At 39.1% G+C, this 20,210-nt stretch overlaps 1 protein-coding gene across 1 annotated transcript in view; it reads left to right on the top strand.

Moving 5' to 3' along the window:
- The window catches only part of hydin (HYDIN axonemal central pair apparatus protein), a 151,912-nt gene that overhangs the window by 56,349 nt on the left and 75,353 nt on the right, over nucleotides 1-20,210 (top strand). The window contains 8 exon segments of the mRNA XM_034085765.2: nucleotides 1,306-1,544; nucleotides 2,291-2,588; nucleotides 3,695-3,838; nucleotides 4,116-4,259; nucleotides 6,915-7,007; nucleotides 8,852-9,072; nucleotides 18,366-18,534; nucleotides 19,596-19,805. Of these exon segments, the coding sequence (XP_033941656.1) occupies nucleotides 1,306-1,544; nucleotides 2,291-2,588; nucleotides 3,695-3,838; nucleotides 4,116-4,259; nucleotides 6,915-7,007; nucleotides 8,852-9,072; nucleotides 18,366-18,534; nucleotides 19,596-19,805 (1,518 nt within the window).

Here is a 20,210-nt window from a genome sequence, read left to right as displayed (position 1 = left end):
AGCCTAATATCACAAATCATATTTATCTCAGAGGGCTTCACAAATCAACAAACACAATTGGCAATGTAAAACAATGTAAAAACAACAAACTTATCTTACAAGGTCAATGTGAAAATACCAATTTCAAAGGAACATAACACAATGACACAAATACAGTGAGAGTACAATAATTAAAATTCCATAAACCGAAGGGTCCATGAGGATAAGGGTTTAAAACCAGGTTTAACTGTACGCTGTACTAAAGAGGAAAGTCTTTACATTGTTTTCCTCTTGTGTTTATGACTCAAGAACAGCGGAAATACAATTGTGTCAGGATATTCTTTCTAAATTCCTTAATTCCTTTATTTAGGTTTGGTAAAAAAAAGGTATCGCACAATCTTTCTAAGTACTAAAAGCAATTACTTTTTGTTTAGGTTGGTTAAATGTTCTCACTCTAAACCCAAAGTACATAATAGCCCATTTAGTTTATGCATCAAGATGAATAATAATTAATTTAAATTAAATGGCTCTACTCAAGTCCCCCAAAAGGGAAATATCATGGCAAATAAAGGGAAATGTTTAAAATTAAAAAAAAAAACATAAAAAGGAGTGACACCATCTCTGAAAGTGAGGAACCTCATACATGGGGTAATGGTGCACTTTAGCCTCTTAAATAACTATTACAACAAGAAACAGAACAACACTTGCCAACACTTTTTTTCACTTGTTTATAAGTCATAAACACAGAAGAACAAAACTATTGAGACCCAAACATTTTACAAAGATTGATGACCATGTCACATCCTGGCCCTGGCTGGTCGCCTCACTCGCTCACCTGTGTATCTTCGCTCCCTGTTCACCTGCCTGGCCTCAATGAGCTCAGCTGTCCCTAAAGATCACTCTGTGCTGTTTCCTTGGTCAGTGCCAGTTCGTCTCGTCTGTATAGCAGAAGGTGCTCCATGTTTCTCTTCTGACGTCAGCTATTGTTCGAGCTGCTTAGCATTTGTACCAACCTAGTTGGTTGTTTTTTTGTTGCTTCAAGTCAGTACATGTTTTGATCATTGCCTGTTTTATTTGTACCTTTTGGATTAAACGCTTGACTAAAGACCTTAGTGCCTGGTTGTGCTCTTGAGTCCTATGTTTTGCTCGTGCCCGTACTTGTGCTTGATAGACCAGAGTTCATTTGAATCTTACTTGCCTTTCAGGGCATTCATAGTCATGAACATGAAGAAGCTGTTGTAACCAATACTATACCACTACAGATGCAGAGGGCAGGCATCCTGTCCCAGCAAACGTTACACTTTGTTTGTGTTTGTGTGTCCTCAGTGGGATAGAGGGTCCTTTGGGCGAGTTGAGCCCAGTGGGGGGGAAGTGCCACCAGAGAGCCGGCTTGAGCTGAGAGTTGTGGCACACCTGAAGGACACGCAGGACTTCAAGGCCACGCTGGAAATATCCATCCGGGACAGTCAAACACACACTGTCCATCTCTCGGCCACAGGCACTGGCACCACAATTGTCAGTGACAAGACTTTTGCACCTGCCCTTGACCTAGGCGCATACTTCAGGTAGAATGAAAGGGGTCATATGCATTAACATAAGGGATAATGTGCAGCAAGTTGGACATAAATGAGAAAATAAGCTCAACAGGGCTAGCAGGATCCCGACGAGCAGCTCGCAGCACCATTATCCCACCTATAACTTGGCTACTTGCTAAATAAATCATTTAACTCGCAGTATAGATCAAATAAACCTCCTATTGGTTCAGCTTATAGAACATAGTCTGTTCTGCTGCGTGGCCGTACTGATTGAGGTTTTCTGCCCAGTAACTGTCAAAATCTGTTCTTACTTTATTTCCCAAGTCTTTAACAATCCCCCCCAGTCCATAACATCTTCCCTTTAGTTTGTACTTCCTGTCTGTCTTCTTCTGCTAATTTCTCTGTCCTCAAGCTCTCTGTCCTCCACATCTTTTATTCTCTTGCGCCGCTTTCTTGTTCTCTTTTTTTTAACTTTACTTAGGACCGTTTAGCCGTCATGAATCCAGTGTCTTGCTCTTGACAAATATAAACAATAATATTGAAAAAGCATTCCATGGTGTCAGGCCACACCCGTCATGAATTGACCACATTCCTTTTTGCGGATTGGTATGACTGCACATTGATCAGAGTGTCTTTAGCAATAGCCTGTCGTCATTGAGCAAACAGAATCTAGTTTTCAGCTAAGCTATGTATTCATTTATAAAAACCATAATTAGAAATACAAATGTAATAGTGACTCTATGCCTAACCTTGCTCTCTTCTATATGTCCTATAAGCCATGAGTCATGCCAGTACCACTTTAAGCTGACCAACCATGGCAAGCGTGTGCAACGGATGTACTGGCGCACTGATCACTTCCTGCCCTCTGCAAAAACCCAGAAGGGGGTAAACCCTTCGGACCGGACCGTCCTGCCCCCCATCTCTGCTCCCAGGAAGAAGGACATTCTGGGCCGTGGATCTTCGCTCCCCTCTAGCAGGGAGAAGCTGGTGTTCAGCCTCACACCTCTTCGTGCGGAGCTTTTCCCAGGCCACTCCGTTGACATGGTGCTGACGGGATCTTCAGACTCTCCCAAGGTGAGACGGTTTGCCCAAAAGACTGACTTGTATAAGCACAGCCAGTGTTTGCTTGTTAGATTAGAGCAATTGTTTGTAGTTATAGATCAGTGTTTCTCAAACTCTTTCATACCAAGGACCACTTAACCAATAAAAAAACACTCGCGGACCACCTAACTCCACAGATATCCAATTCACATCGTTTTTCTAGAACAGATTACAAATCGCCTGAAAATTGTACAAAAAAGTGGCAACATGTTTGATGAAGGTGTTGCGCTGGGCTATATCATGTCATCGAAAGTGAAACTTTAGCTCGCTCCATTGCGGAGATATTCCCGCGAGAGTGCGGACAACTTAAATGTATTTATTTATTTCAAATGTGAAATGTTACCAATATACTCGCGGACCACTAGGGGGCGCTCACGGACTACCAGTGGTCCGCCGACCACACTTTGAGAAGCACTGTTATAGATGAAAGTCGTCCCTGCCTTCTTTTGGAATTGAAATAAAAATCCTTCTTCTGGTATACAAAGCTCTTAATGGTCTGGCACCCACTTTATCTTTTATCTTTTATTTAAATGTTTTCTTAAATGGAATAACTGTCACTAAATCCAACTTCCCCTAGTATAGGTCAGGTGTTCTGATTCTGACATAACTTATTCTCTATTGTTTCATGTTCCTGTGCCCTAAGGTTCTCTCCAACAGGGTTTTTAAATATTCTTAATGTCCCCAAAATAAAATGGGTGAAGCAGCTTTTATCTACTACGTTCCCAAACTCGGAAATATTAAACTCAGTCAACATTTTAAACAATAGCTGAAAATACACCTTTTTTTTAATTAACTTAACTTAACCTTAACTTATGTATTCATTTTGTCTTCGGTCTTTCTTAGTTACCTGACTGCGTTATCCGTGGTTAACTTCTGGATGACTTTATTTTGTAAACCGTCTTGCTATTTGACCTCCTTGTATTCTATGGAGTCAGGTACACATGCTGCATGTGTGCCCATAGGTTTTTAACATTTGACTTGAATTTAATGTCTTCTCAATTTGTTGAAACACTTGCATATTGTGCATGAAACGTGCCAATAAAATACATCTTTATTATTAATATAGTTGTGTTCCTCAGCTTGTACGTGAGCGCCTGGTATGCCATGGCATTGTGGGTAACCAGGGCACGAAGGAGCTCATCATGTCTGTAGATGTCACCTGTCGCTTTGTGGCTCCGATGCTCAGCATCTCCTCCAAGCAGCTGAAATTCTACATAGAGAAGGTTGGTCAACAGATCATTTGTCTTCATTTAGCTAATATATCTTGCAGTAAATGTCCCTACATTATCACATTTTTTATATATTTTTTCAAAAACCAGATGCATTCCTGACGACGTAGCTGTATTGTTAATAGTTCACTAATAATGTAAGCAACCCTGTAAAGGTTATTGAAGGCTGTTTTAATTGTATAAGATGCAATTGTGTAAATACGTCTTTCATAAGATTCCTGTTCGGAAAAGACGTTGTTAAATTGTTGGATTAATGATATATGTCTCACAGGTTCCAGGACAGAGTCTTTCGCCCCTATTTGAGAAGCTGGTCTTAGAGAATGTGTCTTCTCTGCCTGTGTGCATGGAGCTCTCTCTGGTAGAGCCCTTCTCCCTGTGTGAGGCCTCTGGAGCCCATATCAGAGCCACCACCAAGGTACACACCTCTCCCTTTCATTTCAATCTGATATCCATTCACCACCTCATCCAAATGTCCTTTGCTATCATAGCTTCTTATATCTCAAAAACACACTTTTCATTATCAAACTGAATAATTGTAAGGAGACAGGAGGTGTGTAGGTGCCAAGGGAAGTCCTCAGATGTATGGCATGGGCTTAGCATAGACAGGAGGAAGGATGTGTTCTTTACGGAAAGGTCTCTGTTGTTTAGTTCTGCTCCTACAATGGGGAATTGTGAGGCGTCGTTAAGACAATCAGTGATCATTTAGTTTAGTAGTTAAAATGAATGTTGTAGCTCCCTCCATTAATAGACATGAGGCAAGAGGTCTTCATACAAACACTGGGTTTATTCCATAAAAGGCCAATCGGTGAGACCTGTTATGAAACACAAATAAAACAAATAGATACAATACATCAAAATGCATGTATGTATTTACTTTAGAGATTCCTTTTTTTCATTTAAGGAATTTGATTTGCAAATCTGTTTTATATTTGCACATTATTTGACTTTTATTATTATTTGACGTTTTGCCTTAGTGTAAGCTGTTTTACTTTTTATAGATGATCCATTAAAAATAAATAGTAAATCTGTTCATTCAAAATAATATTGAGACAAATCTACCTTTTTTATAGAAATGTCGCATTCAGAGAAAGGACTAAAGTAAAAAGAAGTCATTTATGGCGGGGACATCTATCCCTTGGGGGCGTTACAGTAATTGTGTGCAGGGGCGTACACTTGAAGTGCACTTTGACAGTGTTTGTGTATTTATTCTCACTGCTCCAGAGGATAGACACATGTTTCCCACTACAGCTTTAAAAGGTCTAAAACTAAATGATGTCCAGGTGGCAATGAAGAATTTCAACGATAGTATTACTTCCTAAAAATGGGAAACTTCTGAAATGCTTATGCTTAAGGCACTAATAATTCAGTTGAATTCTGGGTAACTGTCCATCTTGCCTATTATTGCACGTGTGGGGGAAACGTGAATAACAACCTCAGCTAATGTATTGGTCTAGGTCAGGGGTGTCAAAACTCAAGGCCCGGGGGCCAAATCCGGCCCGCGACTTAATTCAATGTGGCCCGCAAGAGCATACAAAGAATATAATAAGTTTATTATACGGTTACACGCCACTTTACAGGAGCACGTTGCCCATAAACTACATGTCCCACAATGCATCTTGTTTTGTGACATGCACACTGAAGAGACTTGCAATTATTTGCCCTGGACTTCTGCTTTCAGACGTAGTTAATTATGAAGTTATTACCCTATCCGGTAATAATCCAATGCAGAGGAAGTTATGTAATAATAATAATAATAATGAGTTCCATTTATAAAGCACTTCATATTTGAATGCAATCCCGAAGTGCTACAAGTAGTGAGCATGAACAGTATTGTATAGTATTGTATGTATTAGAATACATTATTTTATATATATTAAATATATTATATATGTATATTTTATAAAGTCTTAAAGTCACACCCGGCCCTTTGAGTGCAACCATAATGCTGATGTGGGCCCGCGATGAAATTGAGTTTGACACCCCTGGTCTAGGTTATTGTTTTACTGTAAGCCATAAACTCTCTACTGTAAATGTTGCTTTCCTTCATGATTCTTTGCTGTTATTTGCCTGAACCTTTATGATGACTCACACTCAGTGGATTCATCATGATAACAAACTGTTGAACTGTTAATGAAGTTCTGTTTATATGTTACCCTAAATCCCATGTTTTAATTTGATCACAGATTCTGAGAGTTGATTTAAATATGGTAGTACAATCTGCATTGAAATGGTTTAAGCCCCTGGCAGGTTTCGGATGAGGTTTTGATAAGCCTTGGTCCCATGACAGGCTTACAATAACTGTTTCATTAAACTATGGGAAGGTTATTAAAAGCGTTGTAAACTTAGGCGTTGGGAGTCATCAGATAGAAAACATAATGATTTTCCATCGGGCTTGCAAGCCCAGATTCTCAACAACAAAAAAGTTAAGTTGAAGAACCAACTTTCTCATGTGTTGAGAGGGTGGTGAAAACTGCAGAGAACATCACCAGGGCGCAGCTGCCATCCATGGAGGACCTTTACTCCCAGCGGCTCAGGAAGAAATCCCTCAGGATTATAAAAGACCCCCATCACCCAGCCACAAACTGTTCAGTCTGCTGCCGTCTGGCAGGCGCTACCGCAGCATCCGGACAAGAACAACCAGATTCAGTGACAGCTTCATCCCGCAGGCAATAAGACTGTTAAACAACTGAACTGCTGAAACAATGTCACAACATTCATCTGCTACTTAGTAATTATGTATCTATTATCTAATATATCATTCCAATAACTTGTATATAGACTCGTATTGCACTATTCCTTTTTTAAAACTATTTTTCTTTTTTGTATTACTTTTAATATAATATACTTTAATATTGTTTTAATATTGTCTGCTTATCTGTATTATTGTGTTGCATTGTTGGAGAAGCCTGTGACTTTTTTTCAACGACATAATTACTCTGTAGCTATGTTAGTTTGACAATAAAGAACCTTGAACCTAGATAAGTATACCTACTAACTAATCCAAAGAAAGTGTGATACTTAAAATACTATTTTACAGTATATATATATAACTGCTGTCTTTATTTTATAGTCCATGGTTTTAGGTAACGGGAGAAAGGCTGAGTTGTGGGTATGCTTCGATCCATCTTACTGCCGGGATCGGGTGTCACAAGTCTTGGATGAGGTAACAGTGATGCATTTTCATTCTGTAGAAATTCCAGTAACACTTTATATTAAGGTACACAAATTAACCATCAACTAGTTGTTAATTAACATGCATATTAGCAGTACATTGGCTCTTTATTAGTCATTATAAAACTATTAATGCCTTTTTCTACATGACCATATTCTACAAGTAATAAGCCATTAGTTGAGAGTTTTTCCTCAATAACCCTCTAATTAGTGCTTATTTGTTGCAAGTAAGGAAGTAGTTGTACATGAGTTTTGGTCTTAATATGCGCTGCTCTATATGGGCCTGATAAGGCAGTAGTACCACAAGAATAGTAATTCTCCCATAATAACACTTAACAAATATGATCTATTATGTAACAAGACATGAAACTATAAGTGTTAATTGTGTGTAAATAACTCAAAAGTAGGTATTTATATCTAAGAATATGTTCCCTATTTTAAAGTGAAGTCTTGTTCATAACCAACAAGCTAGTAGTTTGATTCTAATTGACCTGTACAATGTACATGTACAACAACTTCCTTACTTGCAACAAATAAGCACTTATTAGAGGGTTATTGAGGAAAAACTCTCAACTAATGGTGTTTTATAATGACGAATAAAGAGCCAATATACTGCTAATATGCATGTTAATTAACAACTAGTTGATGGTTAATTTGTGTACCTTAATATAAAGTGTTACCGAAATTCCTAAATAATGCTGTGTGTTCACCTGGGTTCATATATTCTTTACATTCTTTGACATAATATGTATTGACACTCTCACCGAGGTTATTAATACATCAGAATCCCTGCTTGAGCTTTCAAAGTCCTTCACATTCAAACTCGTCTGAAAAAATAAGATTGAAACCCTAACTCCCTGCTTGATTTTAAACTAATTTCCAAACTGCCCTTTTCTTCTACATTTCTGGATCAAGTTGTCTGAACAATTCATTGCTAAAGTGACTCTTTGAGCCATTTCGGCCTTGATTTGGTCAAATCACAAAAAAGACTTGTTCCTTAGTGTGATGAATGTCCTGCTGCTTGCAACTGATGCCACTTAAGTTGCATTTATTTTAGATCTAAGTGCTGCATTTGATAATGTTACCCATTCATTTTTATTTAAACTTGTCAAACATTTCTGGGTCAGTTTTAAAATGTTTTTATTTCTACTGACAACGCAGATCTTCACTGAAGTCATTGCAACTCATGGTAATTCTATGCGAAAATAGACTACGGTGTACCCGAGGTTGTTCACCGGACCACTCTTGTTCTCTCTAAACCTGCCACCTCCCCATGCATGTCCTACACAGGCATTATATGTGCTTGCCTATCTGTGGGTTATCTATTGGGTTTATCTATGGGTTTAGACGTTTTTTCTGAAACATTTCCTAGCTCCGTTTCTTGAAAATGCATGGTCACAAGGCAAACATACTGAGCTGTTTTTGTTATGAAAATACAACTTTTTAGAGGTATGTGGATCCCACAGCATACCGATCTAATCCCATAATGGTTTTATATGCCGATGATATGATTCATGACTATAGACCAAATTACCCAGCAGTAGGTGAAGAAGGTAAAATGCATCATGCCAGAGTAATGTTTATTCAGAAACATCAAATATAATAGTAAAGCACTTTCGGGGACCATGTTCCTGCAGATTGAGTTATTTGAAATCTTTAAAAATATATATTCTTTTAATGAAGTTAGGTTTTGAATTTAGAAGAGTATTTTCAGTGTCATATAGTTTAAGCAAACAAAGAAACTAGGAAAGTGAAATCAGTTGACTTACTTTCCTCATTGAAATGTTTAACTTTAATATGTATTTTGGACAAAATGTTGACATTTTTTTCCTCAAGGTCCTTGAGCTACACTACCGGGGACACCCGCAGAGGGACATTGTGGAGCTGCATGCTGAGGTCCAATTCTCCAACCTTCGTTTTTCTTCCACCACAGTGGACTTTGGGTGTGTGCTTAACTGCACGGGGAGTTGTAGAGAGATCTCGATGACCAACTCCTCCCCGCTGCCCGTGTCCTACCGTTGGGCTTTCCTGGAGGACCAGAAACACTGTGCCATAAGGTATGTTTACACTGAGATGTCCACACAGGGCCATAGCAGTTTGAAGTTTGCATCAGGTTGAACAGCACATTCCTCTCCTGATACACTTCAAATGATTCACCTCTAAAGTTACAACCATATGAAATAATATAGCAAGGGAGGTCAAAAAAGTAAAGTTAGTAGTGAGGCATGCTGCATACTCCTTGCTTACATGTTCTACTTTGAGTCCAATAGAGTGATGCAGGATCGAAACCTTAAACCTGCAAATGAGTTCCAACTTCTAGTTCCCTTCTTTTGAGGTTTACAGTTTTTGGCTCGACTCCTGAAATAAGTCATTACACTAAAGACGAGTCTGCTTGTAGCTTAGTGCTTATCTCCTTATAGTGACATGAAGTCACGTGACTTGAATGTCATTAGTTTATAACCAAATGTTAGCTTTTTACTTGTGGCGATTGCATTCATGCTAAAAGTTGTAAAAGTGGTGTTAATATGTAGGGACTATAAGTATCATATACTTTATTTTTTCCTCATGGAATCTAATGGCGAAATCCCATTGCTTCATGTTGAGGGACCCCTTGCCATGCTCAAATCTGGGTCAGCCTACAACAAATGCTACTACTTCTCGACTTTATAATAAGTATAGCAAAATGCAGTGCACTATGAGAACCTGGATGATGCCCTCATAAAACCCAGTCTCACTGCATTTCGTGTTATAGTCACGAAATGTAATCTATTGATTCGTTTTCACCAACACCATTTCCCCCTTTTTTTTCGTGTCAGATATTAAATTTAGATTTTAAAAGCAATATTTCCATTGGTAGTGTGTTTCGTGCCTGCAGCACGTCTTTTTGTCCGGTCGGGTCTTGGAAGACCGGAAGCTGTGTGGTTCATAAAAACATGTTCTTACTCAATATCAAGCCACGATTATTGTTTTTATTTTAAATCGTATAATGTCAGACTTCTTTTGTCGTCTGTGAGGAAAATAAATGGGGCTCAGAGCCTCAGAATACTGAAATCTGTATTTTTTTAAATCTTTTTTTCTCTAAATAACACACTGTTATTTACTCACCAATAACACACAATTATCCTTGTTTTTATTTATTTGCTTAATTCCATAATCTTCAGGGAAGGTGATTGTCAAGTGCCAACAATCAGGCGAGATATTTGATAGTTGGTGCTTGAAAAGACTAAACATTTATCTGCAGATCCCTATAAAGTATATTCATTACTCGTTATTCTCTACTAATAGTCAATTAACCTGTTAAGCCCCAAAGCCCCCCTCGGCGGGGGCTTTTTTTTTCACGACACTGTGTCTCAGCAGGACATCTTAATATTTAAGAACCTATTAATGTGTTATACCAGATTAACGGGTAGAATCTCATCTAACTGACGATACAAACCATTTTTACCAAAACAAAACACAAGTCTCATAAGAAGCATCTAAATTACCCCTTAGCGAAAAATGCTAACGCACTTTGGCACAGAACTCAAGATAAAGATACCCTTATTACATATCGTAGCTGCACATAAAATATATCCGATTAAAGCTGAGGTTCCACAGATTATTTAGCTTTATTGTATTATCACTGAGCAGTACGAACTCGCGACAGGGGAAGCAAACACAGACATCACAACACGTACCTTTACGGAGGTTTTACGGGAGATCGTCTCACCATAGCTGTCAATCTGATCAAAAAACGTGTTCAATGGCATTAAAACGAGAAAAAACGCGGCTGAATCGGTTAATCCATAGGTTGATAATGTTTCTGTCGATTTGAAAAAATTATTTATAATCCATAATTCCATTTTTATGTAAAAATCGGAGAGTAAAAGTTAGCTGCTAATGGTAGCCACCAGAGTTATTGCAGCTTCCGGTTTTGGCTATGCGTCAGTCTCACACACACACATTACCAAATAAGGAGTATGTGGGAGTTCCCTCGATTCCATTGGCTCTATTGGTTAGAAAGAGATGTAAATCAGCAAAATCGAGAAAGGGGGGCCAGAGATATGGAAAATCCACCCAAATGACCCCAGAAGTGTTTTTTTTTGCTAAATGTCTCTAAAAAGGTCAACTTTCACTTGTCACGTCACGAAATGCCGTGAGACTGGGTTGCCTCATAACATTCAAAAAGTTGAGTGTGGAATGCCTACTTTTAAAAGTTATACATGTGTTTTTTTTTATACTTTTAAGACACGTACCACTATACTAGTGTGGAAAATATACCACTTTTGATTTGAGTGGGTTAATTAAACAGTATTTTCTACCTCATACAATAATGTCGCTTGCTAGCTAGCTAACAGCGCCAATTGCCACTTCAAGTGAGCGCACAGCAGCCGTAAGTGATTTGCGACAACTCGCTACTGTGTCCACAGTTGGTGACATGGCATTGTGCTGAGAAGAAACAGCATTTATTTGTATTTATTTCATGAATGGAATATGGAACATACATCCTTTTTATTGTTTCTGTCATTGTATTGTAAGACTAAGGTGAGCTAAAGCTCCCTTACTCTGTAAAACCAGCAGAAATACTGCTCCTTGATTCCTGTGCAACACACTTTATTTAGTTGGAACAAAACATTGTTTGGAACAGCAGTAACCTGAACAGACAATATTCAAGATCTCGGCCATATATTTCCCATAGGGATGAGTTAGTACAGTAGCTATACATTTAACCCTCTGAATCGAAAGCCAAATCCATTATAAATTCTCTGGGGAAGACAAATCTACTGATTGTGTACTTAACGTTACGTTGTGCTTCTCTCAGGCCTTTGCTCTGGCTCCCCTCCCTTGAAATGGACTGTGAACACTAGTTCATGCTCATGGCCATGAACCAACTAACTGCTAGAGCTCTGCAAGATTTATCACCCTCTTCCGCCTTATTCCCTTCAATCAATCAATCAATCAATCAATGTTTATTTATATAGCCCAATATCACAAATGTTACATTGGTTCTCAGTGGTCTTCCACAGTGTGTACAGAATATCAGTATGACAATACGACACCCTCTGTCCTTAGACCCTCACATCGTACAAGGAAAACTTCCAAAGAAAACCCAGTTTAAAGGGAAAAATGGGAGAACCTCAGGAGAGCAACAGATGGAGGGATCCCTCTCCCAGGACGGACAAGATGTGCAATAGATGCCGTGTGGTAAATTGAAAAGATAATACATTTGCAACATAGGTAGTCCAAATGTTTGGAAATGCATGTGTGTATAATAGGAAGATGAATCCACGAGGACCGATGATCCAGGACCACAGCCACGACTCAAGATCCAGCGCTCGCGATCCAGGACACAGGACCGCAGGATCATCCATGACTCCGGATCCCAGCGTATATAGACACCAAAAAGAAAGACATTTGGGGAAGCTGGGTTAATCGGAACATGAGAGTACACAGGTATAGACAGAGAGAAGGAAGAAGTAAGATGTCCCCCGACAAACTAAGCCTATATCAGCAAAACTAGGGGCTGAATCTAATCAGCCCTAACTATAAGCTTTATCAAAAAGGAAGGTCTTAAGCGCACTCTTAAAAACGGATAGGGTGTCTGCCGCCCGAACACAAACTGGAAGCTGATTCCACAAATGTGGAGCCGGATAAGAAAAGGCTCTGGCTCCCATTGTACTTTTAGAGACTCTAGGAACAACCAACAACCTTGCATTCTTGGAACGCAATGCCCTAGTAGGACAGTAGGGTATAATGAGTTCTTTAAGGTAAGATGGCGCCTGCCCATTAAGGGCTTTGTAGGCGAGAAGAAGAATTTTAAATTCTATCCTGTGTTCTATAGGGAGCCAGTGTAAGGCAGCCAGAACAGGAGTAATGTGGCCCCTTTTCCTAACTCTGGTTAGTACACGAGCTGCAGCATTTTGAATCAGCTGAAGCGACTTGACTGACTTCTTGGTACTCCCTGATAATAAAGAGTTACAATAATCCAGCCTAGAAGTAACAAATGCATGGACTAGTTTCTCTGCATCGTTCTGAGGCAAGATATGCCTGATTTTTGCAATGTTACGTAGATGGAAGTAGGCGGTCCTTGAAATTGATTTTATGTGGGCGTTAAAGGATAAATCCTGATCAAATATAACACCAAGATTCCTTACAGTCTCACTGGAGGCCAAATTAATGCCATCCATAGTTAGTATATCTTTAGATAATTTGTTTCGTAGATTCTTCGGGCCAAGTACAATAAATCATCCACGTTTTTAAGTCCTTAAGGCAGTCTTGAATTTTATTTAGATGATTAATTTCATCAGGCTTGATTGATAAATATAGTTGAGTATCATCCGCATAACAATGAAAGTTTACAGAATGATTCCTTATAATATTGCCTAACGGAAGCATATATAATGTGAACAAAATAGGTCCGAGCACTGAGCCCTGAACTTTGGTTTGCGTGGAAGATTCATCGTTAACACGTACAAACTGAGAGCGTTCAGATAGATAGGACCTAAACCAGCCTAAAGCAGTTCCCTGTATGCCAACTAAGTGCTCTAGTCTTTGCAATAGGATATCATGGTCGATAGTATCAAATGCAGCACTGAGATCGAGCAAAACAAGAATAGAGACAAGTCCCTTGTCTGAGGCTATTAGAATATCATTTGTGACTTTAACCAGAGCTGTCTCTGTGCTATGATGTGTTCTAAAGCCAGACTGAAAATCTTCAAATAAATCATTGTTTTTTAAGTAATCACACAGCTGTTTTGCGACCGCTTTCTCAAGAATTTTTGAGAGGAACGGAAGATTAGAAATAGGTCTATAGTTGGCTAAAACCTCTGGATCGAGGTTGTGCTTTTTAAGAAGCGGTTTTATCACTGCTACTTTGAATGATTGTGGAACATAGCCTGATAATAAAGACGTATTCATAATATTTAATAAAGAAGTGCTAATTAATGGAAAAACTTCCTTCAACAGCTTAGTTGGAATTGGGTCTAACATGCACGTTAGACCCCCCTCTTTCCTCTGTTAGTATTCTTCCCATTTGCTCCCCTCCCTGTCCTCATCTTGGGTTATACATTGCCTATTTATCTTTCCTTTTTTGCTCCTCTACCTCTTCTGTCTTTGCTTCTTCAGGCTACCAAATCCTTATCAAACTCTTCTTTTTCTTTCTCCTAACAATCTGTCTCCGCCCTGCTAATTAAATGGAGACCTCACTCTGCATGCACACTCTCCCTCTAACGTCTCTCTTGGTCCATCACTAAACCTGCACTATCTAGCCATGTTTGGCTAATTACATCCCTATCAGTAATTGCACCACAGCCCTTAGGAGCCCTTCAATATAACTCTTTTTTTCTAGCCATCTATCACACTGATAGATAGACGGTACAATACATTTTAATGATGCAACTTCTCAGTCTTGAAGAGTTGGTATCAGTCAAAAGAAAACTGGAAATCTTAGGCGTACTATATCTTTGATTTGCACTGTACCTACCTGCATTCATGCTGGACTACAACCGCCAACAGTTGAAAACTCTTAAAAACACATACAATTGAAGAAACATCTTCACCAACTTGACAACCAATGCGCATCATTTAAAAAACATTCACCAACCTGACAAAACATGCGCAACGATTACTGCAAGCTCTGCATTAACGCTGCAAATAGAAAACACTGCAAGAAGCTAAAAACACAACGGAAACGGGGACACTAAAAAGTAACGGTTAAGTGACAGTTGGCCAACTTTATAATCCCCGAACATCAACAGGCGCTTCGGACCTTTGAGTCTCCCCATTCCAATGTGTTTTGAGCTTCTTGCAGCATCAATCTGGTGCATTTTGAGGGGGAAATAAAGAGACTAGATCTATCGGAACACCTATATGAAACAGAACTGTATACATTTCAATAATCTCCTCCTCCTCTCCCCCCTGCTCCTCTTTGAGGCAGCAGCAAAGACTAGTTTTAGCCCTCAACAAGTTTATCTTACCTTTTTTCACCTAGTTAACTTTTTATTTATTTATTCATGCATATTTGACTAATCACTACCCTCTCAAATGGAAATATGTGTTTACATAAATGGTGACCAAACTGTTTGAGACCCACTGAGAACTTAGACTAAGTTAACTATCTAAACACTCAGAGTCCTTTGCCTCACCTGAGGTTATCCCAAGCTTGAATGACACACAGAGACCAATCAACGGCTTTGATTTATGATCTGTATGACAGTGGCCATGTCGGCAGGCCACATCATGTGGACAGCCAGTCACCCTGTGTGAGGCAGGCCATCGGGAACCCCCCCGGTCCTCCCGATGGCCAGTCCGGGACTGGGTACAGGAGGTGTAGAGTGAGGGATCATTGTCCACAAGTTAATCGATCGCAGATGGCGTCGTGGTCACGGACACATTTTTTATTTGTTATTAACAGGTCGCGAAATATACTTGGGCGGCCGTTACTATACCTGGGCGGCCCGCCCAAGTATAGTCTATGTGTGGGAAACCCTGAATAAGAAAAACAAATCTGATTAGTGATTAATTTTTTTACACATTTTTACACACAAAAGCACAAATAAGACCTATATACATGGATTCATTAATTATAATTAATGAAGAAACGTCAGAGCGAGGGGGCTGCCTATGGACTGGATACAGTATTGGGTTCGGTGCCTTGCTCAAGGGCACCTCGGCAGTGCCTGGGAGGTTAACTGGTGACTTTCTGGTTATCTCTCGCTCTCTTAATCTCAAATTCAAATTCTTTATTTGCATGACCTTAATGACACATGTTTGCCAAAGCTTTGTACAATTACAACAAACACCTATACATAGATATACATTTGAAATGTATTGTTGTGTTCACATTTGGAACAAAAGCAGAATAAAAGGTAAAACAATGTACTTTTTTTTAACATGACCAATCAAATATTAAAGTAAAAGAAAATACACACAACCCCTTTCCTTTCATGAAGCCCGTAAAAAGAAAAAAAGGCAACAACATGAACCATAAGGGTGAATTAGTGATTATTATGAAGGATATTTCAGATAAAATAAACATATGACACATCAATAAAAAGAAAATAGATGTGAGGTCTCGTGTCAGTCTGATCCCTCATGTCTCACACACACACACACACACACACACACACACACACACACACACACACACACACACACACACACACACCACACACACACACACACACACACACACACACACACACACACACACACACACACACACACACACACCACACACACACACACACACACACACACACACACACACACAACCCCAGAAGCCATTTGTCTCTAGTGGGCTGGAAGTTCAGTATTTGTGATTCAGTTGTTTTTGTTGTTCAGATCTTTAGTGACACTGAGCACAGGACAGCCGTCAAACACAGTCACACCCCCCCATGAAGAAAATAATAGAAGGACGAGAGAAAGGGGAAAGTCATAGAGCGCTATTTCTGTTTTGAGCTGCAGAGTCATCAACTGCTGTCTCACCATCTGTTCCTCTGTCCGCACCAGTGGCTTTCAAACACTCTCTTTTTTGCGTTTTTTGTTTTTTGTAGACTCGTAGAAACTCTCACCCACTAAAAATGCAAACTATTTTTAAATACATTGACCCACAGTATTTGTTCGCCCTCATCTTACATAGCTGGATATACTCATTTGTGATTTCCCCAAGGCCACACATCAGGCCAGCTTGCCCCTTAAACACGCATTCAACACACCCTCACCATACAACAGTGCCCCCTGCTGGCTAAATCACTACTATCCACTCATTGCAAGCTGACGCATCGGAACTGTGGCATTCTTGGGAACTAAATAACTAATGTGTCAGACTTGAATGCTGCCTAACATGTAAAGTATACGTACACACCCTGAAGCTAACACACACTATGGCTATATACATAACCAGTCTTGGGTGATTTAATTTAGACCTTGTCCAGCCCTGCTTTAAGATGACTTCACTCACTAAATCTCTTTCATTCTCTTCCATGTTTATTCAGCACTTCACTGCAATATATCCTGACCTGTTTCCTGCTGCTTGCCTATTCAAATTCCTCTTAAATATAGAACACTCTGTTTAATTAACTTGATGGATGCACCCAGTCTGATCCCACAGGGAAGGTAGAACAGAGAGAGAAAATGAGTGTCAGAGTTCTGAGGAGTGTAGCTATATATATTATGTATATAATGCTACTGATGCCAATGTCTTCTGTTTATTTTATGTTATTTATTTCTTTTTTTGCCAGGGACACAAACACATCTTTATTTTTTAAGGAGATATGATCTTCTATAAGGTCTGTTAGCCCTTTATTATACTAACTCTTGATGAGCACAAGTTCCTAAAAATAACTATTCCAAAAGCCTCTTTAGCCTGCTACCCAATACCAACTCAAAGAGACCAGTGGCAGTGTTAGAATTTCTTTTATATCATACTCTATTATTACACGTAATTTTTTATAATAACAGGATATATTTAATATTTCCTGTAGTGTGATATATATGTTTTTGTTTATGTAAATGCTCTACAAAGGCTTTGTTTACTTACGTAATATACTGTGGTGACATCATTATGTAACACTCATGCTTCTATTGGCTTGCGCTCCAACACAGTAATCTATCGATCATAAATCTACCTATCGATTAGATTTATGATTAGAAAATTATAAAAGTAGGGTAGACATGTGTGATCCGACTGAACAAAATGTGATCCGTCTCTTAAATGTGTGTCAGACCTTATTTCCAGCTATTTTCCAAAATCCTATGGAGAAATTGCATCGCTTTTTTGACAAAGGAACCCATGCGCAGCTTACTTCCGGGTTTTAGGACGCGTCACTGTGGCACTATAACAACAGACAGAGGGTGAAAAGAGGTGCTGCAGCACAGGCAGTATGAGAAAAATAAAGAGTTTTTTGAACATTGAAGCAAGTAAACATGTCGCAGTAGAGGCACACCTGACAAATATGAACCTAAACATTTGAATAATATGTATAACGAGACATCTCTAACAGTAATTACGCCATACAATAGTCATGCAAAACAGAAACCTCGGATACTTCCAATGACAAATGACCAATGTGCTGACGAAAGAAAACAGGATAGAAATAGAACATAGAGCGAGGCAATTGTGCACATCTAAACAATACCTGCTTATGTTATTTGGTGTTGGTTGCATATGTGTTACTCTACTACCTCATAGTATTCTTGAGGCTTTCAATTCTCTTGAAGACAGTTTCATATATGTGTATTGCCTCTTATAATTGGTTTCCCCTGTTTGTTATCCGTTGGAAGTCTGTTTACGCAGCCTAACTATCGTTGTGGGGAAAATAGAAACTCAGGTATACTTCATGGGTGTTTTATTATTATTTTGCCTTCACAGGGACACAGAGATGGTGGAAAAAGAGAAGGAGCAGAGAAATCCAGAAAATCCGACTGGTGAAGGGAGGAGTTCCTCTAGGACGCGTTCTCGTGCCTCTTCAGTTCCCCTCAGCCACAGGCCTGCTGCAGATGAAGAGAGCTGCACACAGCGCCCTGTGGGTGTGGAAGAGGTAGGCAAATGCTCATGTGTAAACACATAATGGTTCTCCTGAGATGTTCAGTTGTCAGGGGATGGTCCGAGCCGGTGGCTAGTCATTCCCTTTCTCTATACTCGTCTCTGTCGAGGGAGAAAACATGTAAATACCAGTGGTGTAATGTAATTAGGTACATTTACTCAAATATTGTAATTAAGTAAAATGTTGAGGTACTTTACCTGAGTCTTTTTTTGTTATGCTACTTCATACTACTACTTCTCTACATTTCCGAAACCAATATCATAATTTTTACTTCACTACATTTCTTAAACAGCTTTAGTTTCTTTACAGATTCAGATATTCAGCTAATACAAAGTAAAAAATCAAATATAAATAAACATTGACAAATATACAGTAATCATAAGTTAATATATCTAGCAGCAGTATTTCATGTAATTAATGCGAGCCTTGCATTTAACCCTCTTTGACACGCATGAATGCATCAGTAACCATAATCGACTAATCTATTCTGAAATGGGCCGTTATGCATAACAACAATTTCTATACTTGGGACTTTAGGTATATTTTGAAGCCAATTTAAATTTGACTCAAGCAACATTTTTTAATGCATGATTATGACTTGTAACAGAGTATTTTGAAATGTTTGTATTGTTACTTTAACTAGTTAAAAATCATATTCTACCACTGGCACATCTTGCATTAAAAACCTCCGTGTGGAGATTTCTCCTTCTGTTGTCACCTTGCAGAATATCTTTCTACTCTCGTTATACTTTGATATAATACAATGTCGAGATTGTCATCCAAGTCTAAAGCAGTCATCATGATATTTTCCTCATTTATAACATGCCTCCTAAAAGTGACTGAACCAGGCCAAGACATAGTCCAGCACCAAAACACAGCTTATGTTTTAACACTTTCAAAAATCAGAAAACAGACCTCTTCCTCTCGTAACTCATGACAATAGAGTGTATAGGATCAAGTCCCAAAAAAACAAACTTTCCCTTTTTGGGGAGTGTCACTGTTGGCAGAATCTTTTATCTCGTAAGTTCCACTTTTTTACGTCTTTGTGTCTGTAGGTGTTCGATATCTTGCCGATATACGGTCATCTGCCACCTGGGGAACAGCAGCAGGTCGTTTTCTCTTTTTACGGCCACGAAAATGTCAGCAGAGAGGTGGTGGCACGCTGCCATGTGGAGGATGGGCCAACGTATGAAGTGAAACTCAGGGGAGAAGCTTCAGTGATCAGCTACAGCCTGGACTCTACACATATTGATTTTGGTCTGCAGGTATGTATCCTGCACAGTTCTCCATTATCTAGACCAGGGGTACTCAAATACAAATCTTAAAGGTCCAAAATAAATGTTTCAATAAGACAAAGGTCCGTTTATTACGGTCATTCAAACTTTTAAACAATTGCAACAAGATTCTTAACACGAGGTTGCAAAAACAAAAATAATCTGTATGCAGCAGTTTTCATTGTCGCAGTATAAGAGCTGCAGTTATGAATAAAGGCAGCTGCACCCTCTTTCATTCAGCATTCCCATTATTGCTTTATAAATGTCTTGCCCCCTTGTGTGTCCACTGAGGTTCGTCAGGCCCAACACATCTTCAACAAACTCCCCCTTTGCCTCATCATAAAAACTCACAAACACCAGCAACTGAGCGGTGTCAGCGGTGTCAGTGGACTCACC

This window comes from Pseudochaenichthys georgianus, chromosome 6 (genome assembly GCF_902827115.2).
Source record: "Pseudochaenichthys georgianus chromosome 6, fPseGeo1.2, whole genome shotgun sequence".
Taxonomy (NCBI): domain Eukaryota; kingdom Metazoa; phylum Chordata; class Actinopteri; order Perciformes; family Channichthyidae; genus Pseudochaenichthys; species Pseudochaenichthys georgianus.
Note: the sequence above shows the minus strand (reverse complement) of the source record. Positions and strands in the feature narration are given on the sequence as shown.